The 23,551-nt window shown below is 36.9% G+C and overlaps 1 protein-coding gene across 1 annotated transcript in view; it reads right to left on the minus strand.

Moving 5' to 3' along the window:
• Positions 1 to 1,056: 1,056 nt before the first annotated feature.
• Positions 1,057 to 23,551, minus strand: part of TFAP2E (transcription factor AP-2 epsilon) — a 40,969-nt gene continuing 18,474 nt past the window's right edge. The window contains exons 4-7 of the mRNA XM_063444482.1: positions 14,108 to 14,336; positions 12,059 to 12,177; positions 5,812 to 5,953; positions 1,057 to 3,274 (exon numbers count right to left, since the gene is read on the minus strand). Of these exons, the coding sequence (XP_063300552.1) occupies positions 2,986 to 3,274; positions 5,812 to 5,953; positions 12,059 to 12,177; positions 14,108 to 14,336 (779 nt within the window). The 3' untranslated portion in view covers positions 1,057 to 2,985. The remainder of the gene's footprint in view (positions 3,275 to 5,811; positions 5,954 to 12,058; positions 12,178 to 14,107; positions 14,337 to 23,551) is intronic.

The raw sequence follows: 23,551 nt of genomic DNA on the forward strand, positions 1-23,551 counted from the left end.
GAATATGGAATCTAAAAAGCTTTAACTTTTTTTTTTGAGGGAGGGTGTTGAATTTAATAAAAGAAAGGGATACTTGATGCCTATTCAGTTTTATTATTTATAATCTTGATTACTGTTTAGCCACATACAGTTCACGTGTTCGACCTTAGTTCAGCTATTTACACGGAGCCTAACCTCCCATAGCCAGATGCTCCGGCTCTCAGATGACTGGGGATTCACCCATACTTTATGGTATGCATTGCCACACCAACACCCCCATCTGCCCCTTGTTAGGGGTACATTTAGAAGACAGCCCGATTGTGCCCTTCCCACTGTGTCGCACTGTTGTGCTCATAAGCTATATCGCTGATCTCCCTGCGCTATTGTACCCTAATGTGAATATGTCAATGTTTGGTTGTTTTAGTCATGACCAGTTCTCATCCTTTGGACAAAAAGTTGTCTCCTGTAACAAATTTTATGTATACCGTGTCCTTTCTTTACTTCTGTACCCAACCATGAACCGATATAACAAAAAAGAAAACATTTTCAATAAAAATTGATTGTCATAAAAAAAAAAAAAAAAAAAGAACACTTCAGGGATTACCCAGTTGCGACTAAGGCGTTTTTAGAAAAAATAAGTAGCTTACACGGACCTGGGTAGTCGCTAAATCCTTGACCAGTAGGTGAGGGGCATGAGGACTGGTTTGGGAATCACTGCCTTAGAGTGTTCCTTTAACTTAATGTGTTGCATTTACCATATTCATACTTTTTGTTTTATAATTCCTGATTTTACATGTTACCTGTAACATATACCAAATAAACGATAATAATTAAAACAGTCACTTCCATGTTTTCACATTGGTCCACACAGACCACAATTTTGAGGCAGTGTCAATGATAGGTGACTTTTTGTAGAAACATAGAAAACCCATATGACAATAAATAACACAAGTTACATCTAAACAAATGAAAACATTTATCTCTATAAAATATTGACTCAGATGAGATATAACACATTGTTTTTCTTTTTTATTAAAGAGAATTTTATTTTTTTTTCCTTTCATTTGTGTTTTCTTTTTTTTTTACAACAGAGGTGCCCGTGAAATGACGAGTCCTCTAGGATGAATTTACACCCACAGGTGCAAAAAGGGAAAAATACCCCAAATAATAATTATATACCCAAATTCACTCCATTTATAAATAGCTTGTACTGAAACATCTTTAAAACGTCCTCATTTAATTACACATAAATAAATATGTACAGAAGTCTCTCTGATTGTGCCAGGGATTTACCATCACCTGATTTGAAGTTTTTCCCAGAGTATCCGTGTGCTTGTGTTCAGGGCAGAACCTTTCTCCTCCATACAAAGTGCAGAAGAACACATTTTTATGGAAAAAAAGAATTGTTTCATGCAACAGAGCAGTGACATATTTGACTTGTTTACGTGTCTATATTGTTTTGCCACCAAATGACCAAACAACAGTGTCTCATTGTTGGGACAACCTCACATAATAGCAGTCATATTCCATGGATTAAGATTTACATAGCTAGATTTTAGGACTGTCAGTTACACCCAGCTACTACCCTGCATTGTCCAGTTGTGCGATCAGTCACATGTACTAAAAGAGTGACTTTGAGATAGTGCTATATTCACTGGGATAACAGACAGTCTGGCAGGAACCTTTCTATTTTTGCTTCTATTAAAGGTAAATAAGTTAATTCTGGATGGATATTTTTTGTGAGAAGTTGCTATAAATACAGGCAAAATCTAATCACTGTGGCATATTTCAAAATGTTAAACATATTGAAAAGGTCAGTCTTGCATAATGCTAAATTATCTAAAGCAGAAATACAAATTTCCACTCGATCACTAGATATTGGCAAGTGAAAATTCAGACCTGGTGAGTCTACCTTCAACCCTCCAGCTTTTTAATGGCGAATACATTTGTGTACACTGTAGTCTAGTAGCATAGCACTTGAAATGGTGAGCCCTGATCTAAAAACAGTGTTTTATTTATCTGACTAATTAATTGGTATCCTTTGACCGATCAATTAATGCCAGTACTGTGTTCAATTGGTCAAACCAAATAACTGGTGCTCAACTTCATTCAATAGACCTTACAACAGACACTTCACAATAAACTCCTTAATATGGTACATCAATCAATTACAGGCTTATTTTCTGGAAAAGTTTGTTGTCTGGTCTCAAGAAATGAAACTGAACACCTGTAAGTTAACGTCAATACTTTACTATAGTATTAATTCTTTCATTGTTCCCGTAAATATATCATTTACAGTCTTTACAAAGATCATATCATTTACTATAGAATCTACTGTCAAGAACAAAAACAAAAAGCATTTCCCTGGTTAAATGAGCATTTGTGCAGTGATTTACAAAAAATAATTCTGTATAGTTGTGTTGACTTTTCATATGTTTATATCAGCCAATTAGTGATAGTGAGATTTTCAATTTAGGACCAATACCCGCACACCGTTACTTCCTGCAATCTAAAGTTTGTTATTATTCCTCTTTGCCCATTTTTTTCTAGCTATGAGGAACTGGTGGTTCTATAATATATATCTATAATGCTTTTCGCATTTTTTGTTCTCTCTGGGGTATAATGTGTTGAAATGTATTCAATGTACCATGCAAACATTGACATGAGTTCCATGGAATTTCTGTGACAGTCTGTTGTATGATGAGTGTCTTGCCAACTGCTAGGAGTCACTAGTCACATACAGAATATTGGAGCTCAACAAAGTGCCCGTCTTTCAATCTTCTGCAATCAGCCACAATGTAATCCTTTTTTTTTTTTTTCTTTCTCTTTGTCAGTCTTCCATCTCAACCCTCAGGCTGTGTTAACTTGCTCCATTACTGAAAGCAGATGTGTTTTATATTTTCATTCATGCTCACTGACCAACACCACTGTCAGGCAATCCCAGGGATCATATCTCCTTGTTATTGTTTTTTGCTAACCAGCTCCCTCAATCCCCTACATTGGGGGTTATTTCCGATGCTTGATGTCCTTTTCAGAAGATTTTGCTTCTCCACCCGAGTGTCCATTTCCTGTACTGTTCATGAAGATCTTGTCCATCCCTTTGAGAGACTCCAATAGGTAGTTCTGGAAAGCAGTGAGAGCTGCACATATGGCTGGGCCTCCAAATCCATGTGTGATTAGGCTGAAATGGGTCAAGCAGCTCTGGACACCAGGCTCCAGGATAAGTGATGGACGACTGTTTCCTAGTGGTGATCGATCCTGGGCCAGTAAATCAGCAAACTCCTTGCAAATCTGCCTAGAAGAGATGATAATTATACTAATTAATATACAAAATGATGATTTTTAGAAGTGAAAATGTTCAACAACTGAATATTCTATGATAAAGATGCAAAGTAGACGTGCAATATCAAATAGAGGAGGCCAGGTTCAAGCTACAGAATGTTCTGTTGTTGATGAGTGATAACATAAATTCACTTAGACATTTTTTTTGCTCTGATGATAGGGAGGTTCAGGCCTGAGCTAATCTGTTGCCAATTATACATTGACACCTACAAAATGTAAAAATATATAGAAAAGAGTTCCTATTCTATATCAGAAATTCTGTGATGGTGTGGTGGCACACAATTCCTATTTACAGTAGGTACCCAATTATTATATATATGAACATACTGTTATAGAGTGTGTCTTTTACCAAACACAACAAAGAATAGACAAGCAACTACTTAAGTGGGGTGCTACATAGGCATCTAGTATCACCAAACCAGTAATAAATTTAAAAAAAGAATGATCTGGCACACTCTGTTTTATTTAGTGTATAGCAGTAACACAAACAGCTAAATTTCGGCTCACACGTGCTTTTTTCAATTGTCTCTTACTATGCATTGTAATATAAATGTTCGCTCACTTAAAGTATGACTTGGGAAATTAATCATCGGGTACATATAGCTACTGAGTTGAGTATCACCTGATTCTGAGTTTTTGACTCAGTCAGTAAAGGTCATGATCAGATCTATCAGTGTATGTTCCATGGTTTCTACATAATATGTGCTGTAATTTTATAATCTGGAAGTCATTGTTTTCAGCTGTACAACTTTCCATGTTGTAAGGAGCGCAAGCAAGCGCTCAGTCATCAGAAAAAGGAGATAAGACTAAGTACTCAAACCTCTAATCTTAAAATAAATCAGTTACTTCCTATTGCTGGCTATATGTACCACCGCGCAGCCCCGAACTTGCTAAGTTCAAAGACTGAGATCATAAAACTGGAGACATTTGCCGTTATTTCATAATTACTCAGCTATTTAACCTCTTTATCCCAGAAAGCATATACACAGAGAAATGTACAGTGACCATATAGTTATCACAGTATTTAACCCGTCCAGTCTAAAAAGTTAAATAATTATGTCTGATACAGTGTAAGCAATGGTTGGTGGTGTCAATTATTATTTGCCTCAGAAACCATGAGAATGTTTTAGGGTCAAATCAATTCTTGTAGGAAGGATTCAAAGTACATGAAGGCAGATTATTTCATCTTAAAGGCTAATTTAAAGGAACACTATAACATTAAAAGCAAGCATGTTCCATACTTGCACACGTGTCCCCCATTTTAAAACAAACAAAAGAATACAGTTGAAAACACCAGTAATTCAATGCAGGGTTGTCTGTTAGGCAGTTGCTACTCGCTTGATGAGGTCATCTATTCGTTCATCTTAGGTCCGATCCAATACGTAAGGCATATTTGACGACAGGCCGTTGAATTATTAGAAAAACAATGCACACTCGAGCTGGTAATGCGGTCACGACGCAAAGCGGAGTGGCCGTTACACCTCAGGTGTGCATTATTTTTTCTAATAATTCAACGGCCTGGAGTAATTTATTCCGCTTATACTACATTTACCACACCTCGAAACATTGTTCAGATGATGTATTTCAAGACGTTTGTCAAGTTTTTGTCATTAAAACGCTCTTGTATGTAGGACTAATTTCTTACGCATCAATTTCCATGTCTTCGTTGCCAATTCCAAAACGTCATTTAAGAGTTAGTAACACAGATTTGAGCCACTGATAGCAGACTAATGCAGTTATTAGTGCAGTTATTAGAGAGACAGAGAGAGGTTGCAATAATGAGATAGAAGAGATTGTGCGTCAATATTTAATTTATTTATTAATTCATTAGTTTTAATTCATTTGTTAATTTAATTTTTCTATTATTGACAGTAGGCTGTAACGAAAACCCGTGCAGCAAGACTATCTATTTCTGTATATTCAGTAATGTTATGAATTGTAACCTAGTTTCCGTTATTACAGTTGACTACGCAAAGTGATATGGAACTGTAATGCGGTCAAGACCTGTCTGGAACTACTTTAGCCGTGTGTCTCCCTGAAAATAATGCACACCTTAGAACGTTCGTCAACCAATCAGATTTAAGCATTCAACGGCCCTGTAGTATAATACTCATTAAGCATCTTTAAGAAACTACTGGGCATGTGTAACAATCACTGCACTCAGCCAATCGGATGTTTCTCATACACAAATATTACATTTAATGATTCTGTATGAGAAGCATTGCAACACCACATCTGAAGACATTCAAATATTTCATGTATTCAAGAGAACGTGCCTCTAGTAGCTGTCTGATTGACCAACTCTAGAGGTATCCTTAGTGTGAATGTAAACATTGCTGTTTTTTCACAAATGACAATGCTTCCATTTTGTCAGACTGCAGGGACAAGATCTGTGTACCAAAACCACTCCATTAAGATTTAGTGGTTTTGGTGATTAGAGTTCCCCTTTACCAATAAATATACTGCATAAGTTAAGCCCCTCAAACTTACTTGGTAGCAAGCAACATGTTTTTCCGTGTGTGGAGTTCGGTGGGGTCGTGGTGCTGACGGCAGAGATATTCGGCTGCAGCTTTAGCTGGGAACTCTGTCTCACAAACATAGCCAAAGTCACGAGCGAGATGAACTGCCTCACCTTAAGAAAAAACAAAAATCCGAAATATATGAAAATGAAAACAACTGTATCAGTATAAGCTGAATAAAAGCTAAATTTGATTATCCTCACACCGTGACTCTGAATTGTTCAGCAGATTAGACATTTCTTAGTAAAACATGCTCTCGTTTTAGGAACTAAAGAAATCATTACTTAAACATGGGGATCAAGCTTCACTCACAAAAACAGCAATTTTATTACTCAATGTAATTTAAAAGTCTAAAGATTTTCTTTTCTTCCTCATAATAATGGAAAAAGGGATAAATCTTTATAAATAACAGAAGGTGCAGTTGAAACTGGACTCTAAATCGTAAGCAACCAGGAGGTTTTGCAACATCTGCAACTGCACCTGCATGTTCGGTGGAAGGGAGAGAGCCATCTGTGCCCCTTGTGCACACACATTTTGATATGCTGTAAAATAAACGGTGGGCATTTGGTTGTCATCATACAATAGCATCATACAAAGTCCATGCACTTTCAGTCTCTACTAGCCTAGACAATAAGAGGGGTGCAGAGAACATGGATGTGTGCCACAAGCAATATGGATTCTGCCTCCATTGAAATTCCTTCTAGCAGAGATAGAGAAATGATATAATACCTACAGGCCCTAAGTCTCTACTAGTGTGGAGCTTCAGCATATACACGAAAAAGAGAGGTAATAAGCCTGAAATTGTTCTATTACATTTGAAATGGCCACAATTAAATAAAAAACTATCATTTTTGATATTTCACTTTTTAGTAGCCGCTAAGTTATTAATAGCTAGAAACTGGGGTACACCAGCTCTGATTCAGTGGCCGTAATTAAGAGAACAAATATTGTTTCAATCCAAATGGAACAAGGTTTAAACTGGACAAGTGTTAGGGCCAGACGTGTGGGAAATATTCTTAAGAAATGGCAAAATTTTATTAAGGGTAAGCTGAAGGTGGTAGTGAGTAATAGTAATAGATTTTCTTCGAGGGTCTTATGTTACTTGTTTTTCATGATATATATATATATATATATATATATATATATATATATATATATGACTACTAGGCCAGTGAGATGTAAGCTATATCATTTGCACAGAGAACATGATACTGTATCTAAAAAACATATATGTTTGCACTTTTTTTTTTTATTCTTTATTTTTGCAGTGCTTAAAGTTTGACAGACATGCTTGTATCACCACGATAGCTGGTACAAGCAGATGAAATAATACATATTATACAACATCTTGGCAATCATTAACAGCACTTTTTTTTTTTGAAAGCTTAGTAAATTATATGGCGTAGGTAGAGTTAAGGAGCATGAGTATCGGCATGCATAACATTACAGGCATAGCGGGTGATAAACAAACTAAGCATGCTATATAATTACATCTAAGCATTATAAGCAAAACTTGTGAGGATCAGGCTAAGTAAATAAAACATTGCTAAAAACATACAGTTGCAGGCTAAGTTAAGGAGTGTTGCTTATGCCCACCCGGGAGGCTCTGCCATGGCCTGGTAGCGATCTAGTGGCCAGCGGAGCACCAAGAGACATAGCGATTCAGGCTTTTAAACTCCTAATCGATAATGGCACAGGGTTTCGGGAGATGAGTTAGCTGGAGGCAAGACAGTCTCGGTTTTAGAAAGTCCCTCTGCAAATGAGGGCAAGATAGTGCCTTCTGCAGTCACTACAGATCTGCTGTACTGGGGTGCCCGGCTTGCCGTCAGTCGCTGGATGCTGGGCGAGGTCACCGGAGTGCGTTCACCACCTGTGGCCCGGGAGAGTGCTCCTCTCATTGTGCTGGTAAGTACCGTAGTGCGGTGGCGGTTGAGGGCAGCCGATGCGTCGTCTTGTTTCCCTGCCTCAGGGAGGGAGGACGTACCGGACCCGTGGAAGGCCTCTGTGAGTCCATTCGTGGCGGAGTTGGATAGCTGCAGGTGGGTGGCTGTGGTTAGGATCTGTGCGTTGATGTTGTCGGACCGGCATGGTTTCTGCTGATGGAGATGAGTGGCCAGTAGAGGCTCCGGTCTCGGCGCCATCGCACATGGCCTCCGCCATCTTAGTTTTGGTGGCTGGATTGAGAGTCTTGGCGGCCCCGCTGCTGTGCCGAAATTGCTTTGCAGTGGTCAGGTCCCGAGGGTGGGGGCCGGGATCACCCCCCCCGGCCCAGAGGGGGGGGTACGGGGCCGGTTCCCCGCGGCTCTGACAAATGGCTGAGCGCTGATTAGCAGAACAGTGGGGCAGCGGCCGTCTGCCCCACTCACCGCAGGAGTAGGCCTCGATATTGTCAGCGAGGAATCTTCCTCCAGGGGACTGAAGCCCTTTGAGCCAGCCTCACCCCGGATCCAGAGCCCTCTGCTCGCTGGGGGCCACCGTTGCCGGTTGGTTTCATGTCTGGAATCATGTTTTTTGAGGCTTATCTGGTCTTAGTTAGCAGGAGCTGGTCTCTCATGCTGCCATCCAGCTCGGCGGTCCGGCCCCGCCCCCATGTTTGCACTTTTATGTGGAAAATCACAATAAAAAATTATCTCAACCATGTGTCAGTGCAGTCTAGGAGAGACTGAGACATGTAATGACGTGTAACCTCACTAACACAGACTCAGGATCTGTGCTACAAATTTCACTCTTCCTCAACTACATAACCAAGAACTGAACACAGCATATCACTAAATGGTAAAGTATTTATGGTAAAAGATGGCCTAATTGTGTTTTATTAAAATATAAACTTATAGACCACTGCAAATTCTACATATGAATTAACAAAATTAACAAACTATGCTATTTTAACCTTTTAATACATTTTTATAAAATTAACTATTATTATATTAAATTAATATTCTGACTGATTGTTTTCTAACAGAAATGCCGATGAAAATGTTATAATTAAACTGAAACATCTGTTTTTATTTGCAAAGTTACATAAAAGTTATATTTTTATCCTAATAACAAGTCCCTGGAGTGCTATTTTAAATTATTTAATATTTGTAAAATATTTTAAGACTTTTTTTATATTAATATATATTTATATATATGATGGACTTTTTTATATGTTAATATTTTGAAAAATTGTTTTAAAGGTTTACTCAAAAACATTAAATCATTTGAAATGCTAATCCAAAAATATTAAATTGAGGCCTATGTTAATGAACTATGACACCGATGATGCTCTGCAAGCCTATGGCTATCACAGAATTAGAGGAGTTGTGGTCTACTGCATCTGGTATAAGGATTATGTAATTTGTAATTAATTGCATTAATGGAAAATCTGCAAATAGAGTCTCTGGGCTTACAATGAAACAGTGCTAAAATCAATTATTTCAGGCCTGTTAGGGCTCTAGCTTATAAAACATATTACAAAATTTAATGGCTGCTCTCAGTCATGGCTGCTCTCCATTGGTGATTTTATTCTTACACATCATATGATTGAATAATACATTAAAGAGACAGGTAAAAGTAGATACAAGTAATACAAAACAATCTATATCACCTGTTTCTCATTTCTTTGTTACAGCATTATGGCAAACATGGTTATTTTATTTGTAGATAGTAGGATCAGGGAGCAGCGCCTATGAAGGTATTCCCACGTTTAGAGCGATATGGTGGAGGGAAGGAAAAAGACACGGATATAGTATAGTATGTTGAAATCTTAAGTGCAAAGAAACGCGTTAGTGTTTTTTAAAGCTGTTTTATGTTACTGATTTTTTTTATCTCCAATAAAGATAGCCCATTTATGCTATTGGAGCCTCTAAGCCTATCCTTTTATTCTATTTTATTTTATTTTTTTAATAATATAATTCCTTCCACTCTCCAACAGCCCCACTGAAGGACTTGAGGAGTGATATCCTTGGTGGGGATCATACCACCTACGTCTACATATATTAAACAATATCCTATTTGCTCTTCACTTGTGCGTATACCTCCATTTTTTATCATTTTATTTTGTTTTATCCAGAGAGCACTATTTTGTGTTTTTATCCTTTTTGTATATATCACCAACTATTTGAATACCGGCCTACTGCCATTGGAAAGGAGATATACCCTACTACTACTGGAGACCCCCTTTTGAGGACATCCAAGGATCATCTACATATCCATAGGTGGGGATTGTACCGTCCAGGCGCACATATTTGGAGCTGAGTATAGGCTCCAGAAAATGGTCTCAAAAAGATCTCAACATACTACACTATATCCGTGTCTTTTTCCTTCCCTCCTCCATATCGTTCTGAGTGTGGGAATTCCTTCATAGGCGCTGCTCCCTGATCCTACTATCTACATCCATCGTACCACTAGAAAAGAAGAGACTCTGGTTTTTGGGAAGTTTCAATAGCCACATACTACAATTGCAAGTACTGATATTCCATCTACCCCTCTTTTCATGGTTATTTTATTTATTCACTTATAGGCTCAAAAAAACTTTAGCTTAATGAAGTGGTTTTGGTGTATAGATCATGCCCCTGCATTCTCACTCCTCAATTCCCTGCCATCTAGGAGTTAATTTACTTTGTTTATGCAGCCCCAGTCACACCTCCCTGTACGTGACTTACTCACCCTTCCAAAATACTTCCTGTAAAGAGAGATCTAATGTTTTAATTTCTTTTATTGCATATTTAGTTTAATTTAGAATGTATTATCTCCTTCTCTTCTAGACCCTGCAGGAGAATTACGCTTCTTTAAGCATCTCGCACATTGGGACATTACACCGCAGAGATTGACTAGATATACACAGGACCAGGATCCTGACTGCTGTCGTTGTGGGAGGGAGCTTGCTTTTTTAGTTATGGGAGCCGTGCTGTTTTATTTATGGTGGGAATGTTCACAGATATGCCATTTTTGGGTTCCACCTGATGCAATGGCTGTCAGTGGTTCCACCTGACACAATGGCTGCCATCAAGGGTGAGCCAGTCATTTGCAGTTAACTGTCCCACATTTTCCACTGACGGCATAGTCCAGTGTTATGCCTCCCTCATGCCACTACATCTCTTTTTATGTATTTTATTTTTTTATTTCTGTCTGTTTTCACCCACACCTCAACCCTCACCTTTCTATTTTTATTCTCTTTTGTTTCACCTTTTGGATTGAATTACGCTGTATATCCTGTGTGATACTCTGATGTTATGTAATTATACATGACTATTACTGCTTCAATAAAGCTTTTGAAAGAAAAAAGTTCAATTTACAGAGCAGGAGTTAAAAAATTCTAAAGTGAGTTACCTTCTGATTGAAAATTAAACCATTTTTTGTGTCAGTAACACAGAGGGTAGGTGTAGCTAGGGTAGCATGGACAGATACAAAAATTATTTAACGTCTAAATGGCAGAGAATTAGCAGTGAAACTGAAGTGAGAAATCTATCCACAAAAACTGCTTCATTAAGCTAAAGTTGTTTAAATGCCTATAGTATCCCTTTATTACATTATTTTTTTTTCAAGGTGATGCATTTGGAGGAAAGTCTGTTACAGATATTTTTCTATACAAAGACAATTAAGGGGAGCTGTGTTTCCGTTATAAATTCCCAAGAAACAAATATTGGTCGAGTAACTTTTGTGTAACATTCACTTGGCAAAGATGGAGGGTTACATTATATTATTTGAGTTGTCTCCACCAATCTAAAACTAATCTATCTCTGCAGGAAATGTCCTAAACAAAAAGGCAATAAACATGTTTAACTTGTAGTTAGGATATAACATGTATTTTTTCAGGTCCATTTTATCTCTGTTATTATGCGTACAGTTTACTCCATTTTTCTTTGTTTCTTTTTCACAAAGCAAGAGAAACACATGATTAAAACCAGTTCTGCACATTAGCCCAAGGCACCGTCATTTGCATAAATGCCAAATGAAGGGGGAGAGCATTCTCTATTTGTACTAAAAACCACTGTTGTTTAAGTGACTCCGGAGGAAAAAAAACAGAACAGCTTTCATATCCTGCTCTTGAAAGAGGGCCACAATGAAATGGCTTGTAGATTAAGCCTGCCACACATTATCCTATAATGCTCAGCACGGAACACTCCAATAGATCTGTTTTGACTCCATATCCCATCTTACAATACAGCTTGACAGGGAAGAAGTACCACTTTATTACACAAACGTATGTCATGTTCACCTTGAATGCCTCTCACCTTCCACTAGTGATGTCAATAAAGTCACATTGGCCGCTTTGCGCCTCCCTGCTGGCAAGTTCAGTCCTATCTTTTCCAACCTCTCTCGAAGACAGCGGCCACCATTCTTTGACTTTGCTCTGGAAGAAACAAGGATTATATTTATGAGCAATGTGAGCCAGTGACATTTTTCTTAGGCTAGTTGTAAGTCTCCGGAAAATGGAAAGAGAGAAAATCACTGTATATATGTCTTGAGCGAAGGCAGTGATGCCAACGTTTAACGTTCTGTTCAAATAATTCTTCAAGCCAGCTAGTCTATCCCAGAAAATATAATCAATGTTGACCAGACTTTTGATGAGCACAGAATAAATAACATGTGAGTTGAAGTTCAACAACAGCTGGTGAACTGCCAGTGGTGTATGGCTGCATGCAAAACTGTTTAGATGATGTGTTAACTTCATAGAGACATTAGTCTATATTTTTTTAAAATATCCCTGTTTTAGCAATACTCTGACCATAGAAAGGACTTGCCTGTTAAAAGGAAATTGTCGACATGAAAATAAAGTTTATTATATATATACATATATATATATATATATATATATATATATATATATATATATATTAAGTGGAGAACTTAAAGTGTGAACATGCAGTGTTGCTTACCCTTGTATCAAGGGCATCATGTATATCCCTGTTTTCACCCATTAAACATGGATAAGGAGCACTGCATGTTCACATTTTAAGCGCTCCACTATTGTATATAGGCTTTATCACTTGTATTCCGTTTATTTATTATCCATTACTTAGTTTGGGGAAGTAGAGGAGGGGTAAGCAGTTACAGCAATGCCCTCCCTATATACACACAAACTTGCTTCCAGGAATTTGACATATATTAATTATATATATAACTGAGAAAAACTGCTGTAAATCTAAATAATAACAATCAAAATAGGCAATATTCTTTTTTTTTGCCTAAATATCAGTATGCAAAAATCTACAAAACACAGGATTCAGCTCTAGTCATAGAGACATGTTTAAAATGACATTGTACTTGGCCGAAGTTTTAAAGTTTTCATCTTTGGAGGAATCACTGTTCGTTTTTGTTTGCAATGTTGCTATAGTAACTGAGTAGAATCACACAATGAGTTTTGATATAAATCCGGTTCACATAAGAGTTTATTATTTCAAGAGAAAGGTTCGTGTTAGAACTAAAATACTGCCATTTGACAGCAGTGGAAAGGGCCAGTTACAGCAATAATTGTAAAGATGTGGAATTCTCTGCCCTGAGAGGTTGCTTTGTGCCATTAAGTAGATTGATAGATTTTTTGTTTTGTTTTGTTTATTGCAAAACAGAATAGGGGACAGTTATAATATGTAGGGTGATAGCTTGTTAATAATCTGATAAAATGTTTAGAGCAAAGAATTTACCAGTTTTGACTGGGATTACAGAACTTTGAAAGTTGGTACCTTAGTTAAACCGGTCTTTCAAGCAGGTACCTCTCACCTATACCACCCAATTCATAGCTGGGAAGTCCACCTATTTGTGGGTAGGATGTGACTCAGACCTTTTTGCTGTAAGTATAGTTTTTCATGCCTAGAACTGTCCCCTTACTTCTATAGCTTAGGAAGGCAGGAGACATATCTTTTGAAGAATGACATTGGTTGACTCCATCATTTACCTCTGACCACTGAATATCTCATCTATCACCATCATTTAAATGCTGATCCTGAGCTAAAAAAAAACAACAACCAGTACATGCAACTTACAATTTCCTTCCATATCCACCATTGATCATGCAATCTGTGATGTGATCACAATAGATTGCTATGTCACATATGCGTATAACATCCAAAAACACTTTCATAACACAAACAATCCTGTTAAACTGAATGTATAACTTGAATCCCACAGGAAGTCATTGCTTGTAATTCAACTCTTTTATATGCATTTTCAAAAACAATGGCCCATTCGAATTCATGTACTGTATGATCACCCCACTCCATTAAATCTTTAAAGAAGCATATAGTGAAATGAAATAAAATCTAGTGCTGTCTCCAGCCACTGACCTCCTTAAAACACCTCCAAGCAGGGATGCATTGAGACACTCTGGTGGTGACAGACGCCTCTGAACCTCTCCCACTGTCACCTTGTATTTGGAAGTTGAACTTAGAAGCGACAATCGACCGGGGACAGAACAGAAAACCTCATTTGGATTGGTCACTCCACCGATAAGACTTTCTTTATTCATAGATAAAGAAGACATCATGCTGCTGTTATTCTTTGATGGTATTGGAACTAGGGGACAAGAGAATGCAATGGCAAGGAAAGAGAGGAATAGAGTACATAGTATGTGATACAATCAATGGGCAGAGAGAGAAAAGAAAAAGAGTTAAACAAATAGTACGCAAGAAAGAATATGGAACAAATGGAATGAAAAGAGAACAAAGATGTGGAAGAAGAAGTAAGTGGCGGATGGAAATGACAGACAGAAGATGAGTAGTGGGTGAATGAAGACGAAAGAAATTTTGAAATCAGAAAATAGTTCATATTAGAGTGGTTGAAATTAACAAAGTAGCAGGCGAAGCAGGTAGGTGGACACAGAAGAAATATATAAAGAAGAGAGTGATGAGGGAGAGAAGAGAGAGAGTCATTGTTAACATCACATGTCAATAAAAGTATCACGGTTACATAAGTGAATGATAAATTAATTAGTATTTCAGACCTACTGGAAATGGTCACTCTAGTAAAAGCAATTCAACAAGGATAAGTGAGGTTAGGAGCTGATTAAGCAGTTACACATTTGACTTGAAGACAATTTATGTTTAGCTTACTGAATGTTTTGGGGACGTGTTGTAGTATTTTCAACCTGTATAAGACTTGTATAACATAGAGCAAAGTTAATCTATTTAAAAATAGAGATACAGGCAGAACTTGAATGTAATCTCCACAAATTACAGTGTCGTGGTAAACCTCTGCAGATTTCCTTCACTGACTTAGAACCAAGGATGAGCCATGCAGGTGTTCAAGAACCTGAGCTGGCTGCTCCACAAAGCCCAGTTATCACAAAAGGACATCACGTTTTCTGCCTTATCCGTAAAGGGACAGTCTAGGCAACATAAACACTACAATTGGTGTCATCCATGTTGAATGAAAATTGCCATTCATAATCATGATGTTTTAAAGTACAAATTAAGCCAGATATATGCCAAGAAGTGTTCTTGATATGCCTCAATGTTCATACATTTATGAATCACCAATATGTCTTTCTAAGAGCAACCTCTATACCATTCTGCGCTTAAAGAGCTTCTGATGTAATCGAGAAATAACCATATTTGTCTCTACCACAGTATGTCCACATGACGGGCCCTCAGTGAAGGACAGTGCTTGGTGAATTGACTCTTTCACACAGTTAAGGGCCAGCATTTACACAAATGCCTGGGGCTTTCTTTCTTTCTTTTTTATTTTTAAAGAACAGTCGGTGTAAAGCACTGTGACAGGCACAAATTGGCAAATAGGGTGAAATTGGCCAGGTTAATTAGAGGCCAATCTATTGATCCAACAGAAACAGTTAAAATCCAGAGCCAGAGAGCCAAAGCACAGGGGGGAGAGGGGGACCAAAAATCCTCAAAAGTTTTTTACAGACATATTATGATGCTTAACCAGCATTTAGAATGGCAAGGTGTCGTGACAGATGCAGTTATAGAACATCTACGGATCTACCTTTAGGTCACACCTTATCTAGAAGGTAAAAATAGAGAAATAGCACCTATTTGAGGACAAAGAAAACATAGCAAATCAGTATATGAAAAAATGCACACTGTAAGGAAAAGTAAATATAGCCTAAAGCAGAGGTGGTAAACTTCGGCACCACACATAAAATTTAACATAACAAGTATAGCATCTTATTTAGTTAAACCACCTAGAAGCTCTGCGGAGAAGCTGTTGCATGAATGGGAGTAGAAGATTCTAGATTATAATCAGTATAACTTCAGTCAGTTACACAATTTTTAAAAACCGTAAGCAGTCTGTCCTAATTTGTTACTGATTGTATGTTTGTTTCTGTATGAATATATATGAATATATTAACATTAAATTTTGAACCTTAAAATTGTTCATTTTAATTCGTATTATAGATTTGCATAAACATAATGTACCAGTGGAAATTGACTACTTCGAATTGCATCAGGGATCGGCAGTAGAGATACTAAGTACAGATTGTGCCCATATCCAGGCAGTAAGAGTTAGTATCAATTTGCACACAGGGATTTTGGGTAGTTTCCAAGCAGGTCTGTAATTATAGTTGAAATTCTATAGAGGCCAAATAAAGGTCCCTTAGGAGACACATGGTGACAGATCATTGAAGCACAGCTTCTGTTTACAAGCAATATCATCAAACTGAACTCCCCTTACTCATGACAAACCACTGTTTCTAAATGTGCCGTGTCTGGCTTAGTTTTGCATCATGGCTCTGTTTAAATTATTATGTATATGAAAGCTGCATCATATATATAAGTATATGATGTGAAACTCCCACCCCCACCAACCATATGAAACTAGCCTACATAATAATCTAATCCTATAGTAAGCATGGTGTGTTGTATGAAGATAACGAGTTTGTACTGATAATGGCTATATTATTCTTTATAATGGTGTTACTCATATTTCTTGAGGAAGGGAAAAGGAAGAGTGCCAAGTCCAATTTTCATGCCGGGCGTCGGGCCATTTAGCCTAGACCTAGCCCTGTGTCTGGTTATGAAACTTAACTTCTGGCCATTCCTGCAAGACGTGCAGCCAAGTTCTGAATTGATGAATTTTCACAGAGCTCCTACTAGAATCGATCTCAAGTGCTACCCTCAAGCTACATTAAAATATCTACATCAGGGGTGTCCAATAGCTAGATCCCCACATGTTGCAGGACTACAACTCCCATGATGCTTTGCGTGGATCTAGAATGCCTTTAGAATGAAAAAGCATCCTGGAAGCTGTAGTTTTAAAAAACATCTGGGGATCTACCTTTTAGACACCCCTGATCTACATGAATTACAACACTATGGCCAACAATACCATACACACTCAAAACACAACTGTGTGAAAATCTGAAGCAGGCATGAACAAATGCCATTGCACAAATTCAATTGTGTCTGTTAAATGTACACATGTAAATGTGTATTTTGGATTACTACTCCCATCTCTCTCAGCTTGCTAGACCATTGTCAGCTGGAATGTTACCGTTTTCTTAGTATCCTCTCAACCATTTAAACCCCTATCTAGGGTTACACAAAATGTGTGGGTAAACTCAGTGCTGGCAGTGCCACCATCTTTACAGAGCTTTCTCTATTCAGAGTATGAAAATAACAGGCACCTCTGCACTGCTTTAAATGGACTATCCTGGTATTGTGCATGTTAACTTGAGACACTGATTATTTAATAATGCATAAGCCACCCGCCCTATACCTACAGGGAATGTAGGATGGGAGTGCACATTAAAAGTAATTATGGAATCATCATTTGTGGGCAGAGGTACATGCCATTCACCCTAACAAGAGGATTCGGATTTAGGCAGACAGATAACTGTACAATACATAATATTAAGGGTTGTGTTTTTTACAGCTATTAAAATCTAATTATATAGCAAACAATTTATTAATTTAAAAAATGATTGTGTATGCTTTTTCAATCAATTTTACACAAAGCAACAGTCCCAAGGGTGTTCACTGACATGCTCAAGCAATGAATGCAATTCAAAGTTGGATAAAATGGATGTTGTTAGTCAACCAGTGGACCAAATGATTTGACATAAAACCAGAAAATGGTGAGAGCAGTCCAAAGCTTTTGGAAAGTAATTACTCTTATTACTATTGTTTATAGAGCAACAACCACGTTTTATATATAAAACAAAACAAACAAATGTTAACACTATATATCAATGAATTGGTCCAGCTGCAGTGCCCCTGTCCTCTTAATCCTGCAATGTAAAACATTATAGTTTTTGAGAAACTGCATTGTTTACATTGCTGGGTCAAGTCCACCTCTAGTGGCTATGAAACTGACAGCCACTAGAATCACCTCCTCTACATTAACAGAGTAAAACTCTATCACATGATGTGGAACCCCCCACATATTGATTCAATATATACAATATATGGGCAATATTGAATACATGATGTGAGGAGCATTGGATTGGACCATCATGGAGGAGGCATGTGACGTTGCTTCAAGAAGTGAGCTACCCAGCACCAAGAGAGCTTCAGTGCTGGAAACAGGTAAGTAAATATTTTATTTATTAAATTTCAATTGCTAATAGGTGGGGACCTAGAAAGGAGTAGGGAAGGGGCACTGTAGCGTTAGAAATACAGTTTTGTCTTGGAATGTGTATTCCTGACCCTATAATTCTAAAATAGCAGTTTAGGTTCTGGCCCCACTTACATCCGGTTAAAAAGGTGAGATTACTCACCTTTTTCCAGCGCCGCGCAGGTCTGTCACAGTCTGCTCCATCCACGCTTCTTCCCCTTGACTGAGATCATCAAACTTGATGATCTCAGCCAATCCAATACTTTACCATAAGAAAGCGGTGGGAGGCTATATGTGCATGCGCAGGAAAATGCCACCTTGTGCCAATCAGCATCTCCTCGTAGAGATGCATTTACTTAATGCATCTCTATGGAGAAAATTTAGAGCTTGGAGACGCTGAATGTCAGTGCTGCAACTAGTGTTCCTTTAAGGTTAACAGAAAAAAAGCAATGGAATAACATTGTTCAAATAAGATTACAGAAAGTGGGGTATAAAGTCAGAAGAGATTTGCAGGAGTGTTTAATTCTCAAAAATTCAAACTGATTTTCAAATTGTAGCCCAAAATACCTTAACTGAAAACACAGCTGACTTAGGAACCTGCCTTCATTATACAAAATGAAATAGGGTTATAAATAAAGCAGAGCGTAAAGTGTTGGTGTTTCATAAACACATTTAACAAAAAAACTATCTACAATATATCTTTGGTGTGATAGATTATTACTGTTAAGATTTAATCATCGCTATAATGATCAAATCAGATCTAATCAGCTCTAATAATCGCTATAATGATCAACATTTTGCCTAAGATCAAATATCCATTTATATAAAAGCTAAATGGGTCATTTTATAACTATCGATAGGACCATATTTATTTTCTTTTAATGGATTTTACTTATTTTTTGTCCCATCATGTTAAAATATATATTTCATTCCGTTCTGTTAGTGTATCTGTTTCACAGACAATAACATTCTGTGGCGTGACACATTACATTAAACAAGGTGTTATGTCTTATGTCTGTTTAACGAATGAGCAGTCTCCAGCAGATAGGTGAGTGGATATGATGCAAGAACAATATGTGAATGGGTAAGCCTGTGACTTAATTATGTCTGACAATTATAGGGTCTGTGATCTATTCACCGTGGGCCTCTAACCAGCAGATAACATGTAATAACATATTCCTAGAAGGAGACGTGTTCATAATATGAATTTAACAGCCATTTATCTTCTAGTCCCTTTGGGTTCTATGATTTACCTCTTTACATTTTGACTTTGTGACAGAATTCTGCTGTATTGGTTTGTTACTATACTGTCTTTCAAAATAAATATTAAGCCCTATTACTCCAGGTATAAATTATAATAATTGAAATATTTCATTCTTTTCATTGATATATGCTATATACTGTTTCTACCACAATTATAAATGTTTATTTTTATGAAGAGTAGAGTAATCTAACAGCGACAGATTATGGTACATTCCCATATCTGAGAAAAGTATGACTGGGTGACCAATTATACTTTTAGTCCAGTAACGTATCTTTCAATGCCTGAATTTTGTTTGCAAATACCTGATTAATTTACCAAACATGTTACAGTTTGACTTACTAAATCATTTTTAAATATAGAATAATCCCTTAACTTTTGCAATTCCAGGCACTTGATAGGAGAGAACAAAATAAAGTATTTGGGTGTAATGGAAAATTTCTGTTATAATCAGCTTGAAATATCATTTGGATCTATGGCATATGGAAAAAGGACAAAAGAACAGGTTTGTGTATATTGCTAGTCAATGACAGAAGTACTGTGACTAAAAAAAGTCATGCAAAAGCGCTATTTATTGAGTCGTCTTTTTTTGTGATTTGTGTAAATAATAAAAAAATTTATAACAGCTTATTTCACACTACAGTATGCAATTCTCTCCACACACCAAAAAAATGAAATACTTTTACAGAAACCTAATTTACCAAATACTTTTTCTAGTGTATTTTAAATTAAGGATTAGTAGCTAGAAAAGAATGGAAGGAGCATTACTACTTGAAATTTCGCAATACCTATTTTATATTACAATATAAATGCATCCATAACTAGAAAATAGCCATCCTTGACGTCGGAACATCTCCTATGCACACTATGTAGTGTATTTTCAAAATTTTGAAGCTTTGTGGAGACAAAGAATTGTTAGCTCTGTATTAAAAAGTAATCTGTGGAATTTAATTTTTTAGGCAAAGTACTTTGAAAAATGTATCTTTTAAGTTTATCTTGAGTAAGTGAAGAAAACCAGCACATCCCACTCCAGCACTTCCTGTGTTCACACCAAACTCCTTCATGATATGTTTGGCTGCCATTCTCTGAACTGTCATTGGTCAGGGTACCTGTCAGTCATCGAACTGTGCACTTTCATTGGCAGTTTATACAGTGTTACGATTATTATAGCTGATAGTAGCCAATCACTGAACAGTACGAAATATGAATTCAGTACAGATACCTATAGCAGGTCAGAGAAGGGCAGCCAATGACAACCTGGCAGCTTGAAGAAAAGTTCAGGTGAAACCAGGAAGTGCTGAGGATTAGCTCACTGCTTTCCCCAGCTCTCCACGAAGAGTCAAAATATTACATTTAACAGCATGCCATGCTATCCTGAAACTATATGGGGCGTTAAAGTCCCTTAGAATGGAATTGGATTAAATCACTACTTGCACCAGGGCAGTCCAGTTATCAATCAGTCCTTACAAGTAGTAAAGTGTTGCACACTGGTATATAGTAGCACCGGAGCCCTGTGGTAGAAGTCCCCCCAAAATGCATCCAAAGATTAAGAGCCAAAGGCTGCACAGCATAGGGTGAATACTCAGATTTATTGTGGAATCAAGAATAAAACAGGAATACAAAGTTTCGGCCATAAGGCTTTACTTATGATTAAGGCCTCACTGCTGAAACGTTGTATCTCTGTTTTGTCCTTCATTCCACAATAAACCTATCTGAGTATTCACCCTATGCCGTGCAGCCTCTGGCTGTTCACTTTTGGATCAATCAATCCTTGAGACACTCCTGTGTCAGCAGAGACTAGATTTATTGGCCCATGATGACTAGCTTGATGAGCCAAACATCAGGTCCATATAAAAAATGTGAGGGATATCAGGGGAACAGAGGGTCTCCCAGTAACCCCACGTGTGCCGGGCACTGAGACCAATGCCTAATAACAGTGTGTGCGATCAGACATACAAAGAGAAGTTGCAGGTCTCTGCCAGAGTTTAACCAAACAATATCTCTGACTGATACTTAGCTCTTAAACTGTGCAGGACTCATCACCAGTGTCCCCAGCTAATATCAGTGAATTAATGAATGTAAAAAATAAATATATAAAGTTGTAAAACAAAAAGAGTCAACAAATTATTTGAATTAATATATAATTAAGTAATGTATATTTCAAATTCTTTCACTAGGAAGCAAAATATTCACAGAAAAAAAAAGATTAAATATTTTATATATACGTAAGACTTGTCACAAACAAATGAAAAACCAAGGTATTTGTATAAATAAGAAACCTAGGCAAGTGTGAGGTATTTAAAAATCATGACATATAAATTAACATATTCTGAGGAATTGCACTAGTTATACTAAAAATGCTCCTTTTTATATTTTTATCATACTAAACCAAGGGTGGGCTACATTTGGCCCTCCAGATGTTTTGGACTACATCTTCCATAATGCTCTTGAAGCCACAATGCTAGCAAAGCATCAAGGGAGATATAGTCCACAACATTTGGAGGGCCGAAGGTTCCCCACACCTGTACTAAACAGTTAATTCTATGTATACATTGAATGGATATCAAAAGAAAGCTATATTTGTTAAAACATTATATGTAAAAAAAAAATATATATATGTCATCATTGTTGTTGCAGCCTGTTTCTAATTAAATGATTGAAATTTGTATTTTTAAAATTATATATAAAATGTATGACTGCATTTAGTATGAAAGAGAACAATTACATTTGAAAATGCACATATCAAATACAATTCCATTTATTTTATTTATTTTTTTTGGTTATGAAGTCAGACAAATACCTGAGCTCTAAAGTGATTAACACAAAATGTTTTGTTTATATTGCTGCTTATATGCCTTTATTTTGTCATGTGAATAGTTTATCAAACAAAATAAATCACCATAGTTTTCCTTTAATTTTCTAAACTGTATAATAAATATCAGCATACTAAATGTAAAGCCAGCAAATTATAATGTATTATTATTACTTAACTAGTGCCAACATATTCTGCAGTGACAATTATAGAAAGGGCATATTGGAGCCAAACAATGCCCTACTCAAATGAGTTTACAATCTATGAGGATTGGAGATAGGTGGATATATATCATTAAGCGTCTTGCCCAAGGACACTGACTGGTAAGGAGGTCTACTGGGATTCGAACTTTGCTCTGCAAGTGGTAACTACTTTATAGTAAAATTCTACTACAAAACACCTATTCTTCACTAACCATCTCCTGATATAATTGAATTAAAGATAATAAAAAATGAGACAAGGTGGGCACACTCGACTAAACGTTGAATTAGCCCCAGGAAAAGGCTAATGTAATATATGCTGGGTGCTCACCCACATAGGGCTCTATCCCCTGAAAAAACCCAAAAACATGACAATGTAAATAGAGTAAGGAGCACACCAAAAATCTTTATATATATGAAATGAATAAACTTTATTTACATGGGTATATACTCTGGGTCTGTCTCTTTAAATAGTATCCACAGAAATACAAGTCATGCTATAATAAAGCATTTACCAAAAAAACATATGTATACAGACACATATGAACACGCAATGCAAACACGCAAACAGACCACTATAGTATAAAGTATAAACAAAACCCAAACATATAAAAAAATTCAAAAAACCATACCAAGATAAGTGAGAAGCAGGGACAGAGTCAATCAAAAAAAAAACAACGTTTCGGCTACAGAGCCTTTGTCAAGGGAGCATGTTGAGAAACTAAGTTCTCCCCTTATATACCCACCAGAAATACCAAGATTAAAATCTAGGTATTTCTGGTGGGTATATAAGGGGAGAACTAAGGGGAGAACTTAGTTTCTCAACATGCTCCCTTGACAAAAGCTCTGTAGCCGAAACGTTGTTTTTTTTTTTGATTGACTCTGTCCCTGCTTCTCACTTATCTTGCTATTATTTTTATTATTATTATTATTGCCATTTATATAG

The sequence above is a fragment of the Pelobates fuscus genome, chromosome 1, assembly GCF_036172605.1.
Source record: "Pelobates fuscus isolate aPelFus1 chromosome 1, aPelFus1.pri, whole genome shotgun sequence".
Lineage (NCBI taxonomy): Eukaryota > Metazoa > Chordata > Amphibia > Anura > Pelobatidae > Pelobates > Pelobates fuscus.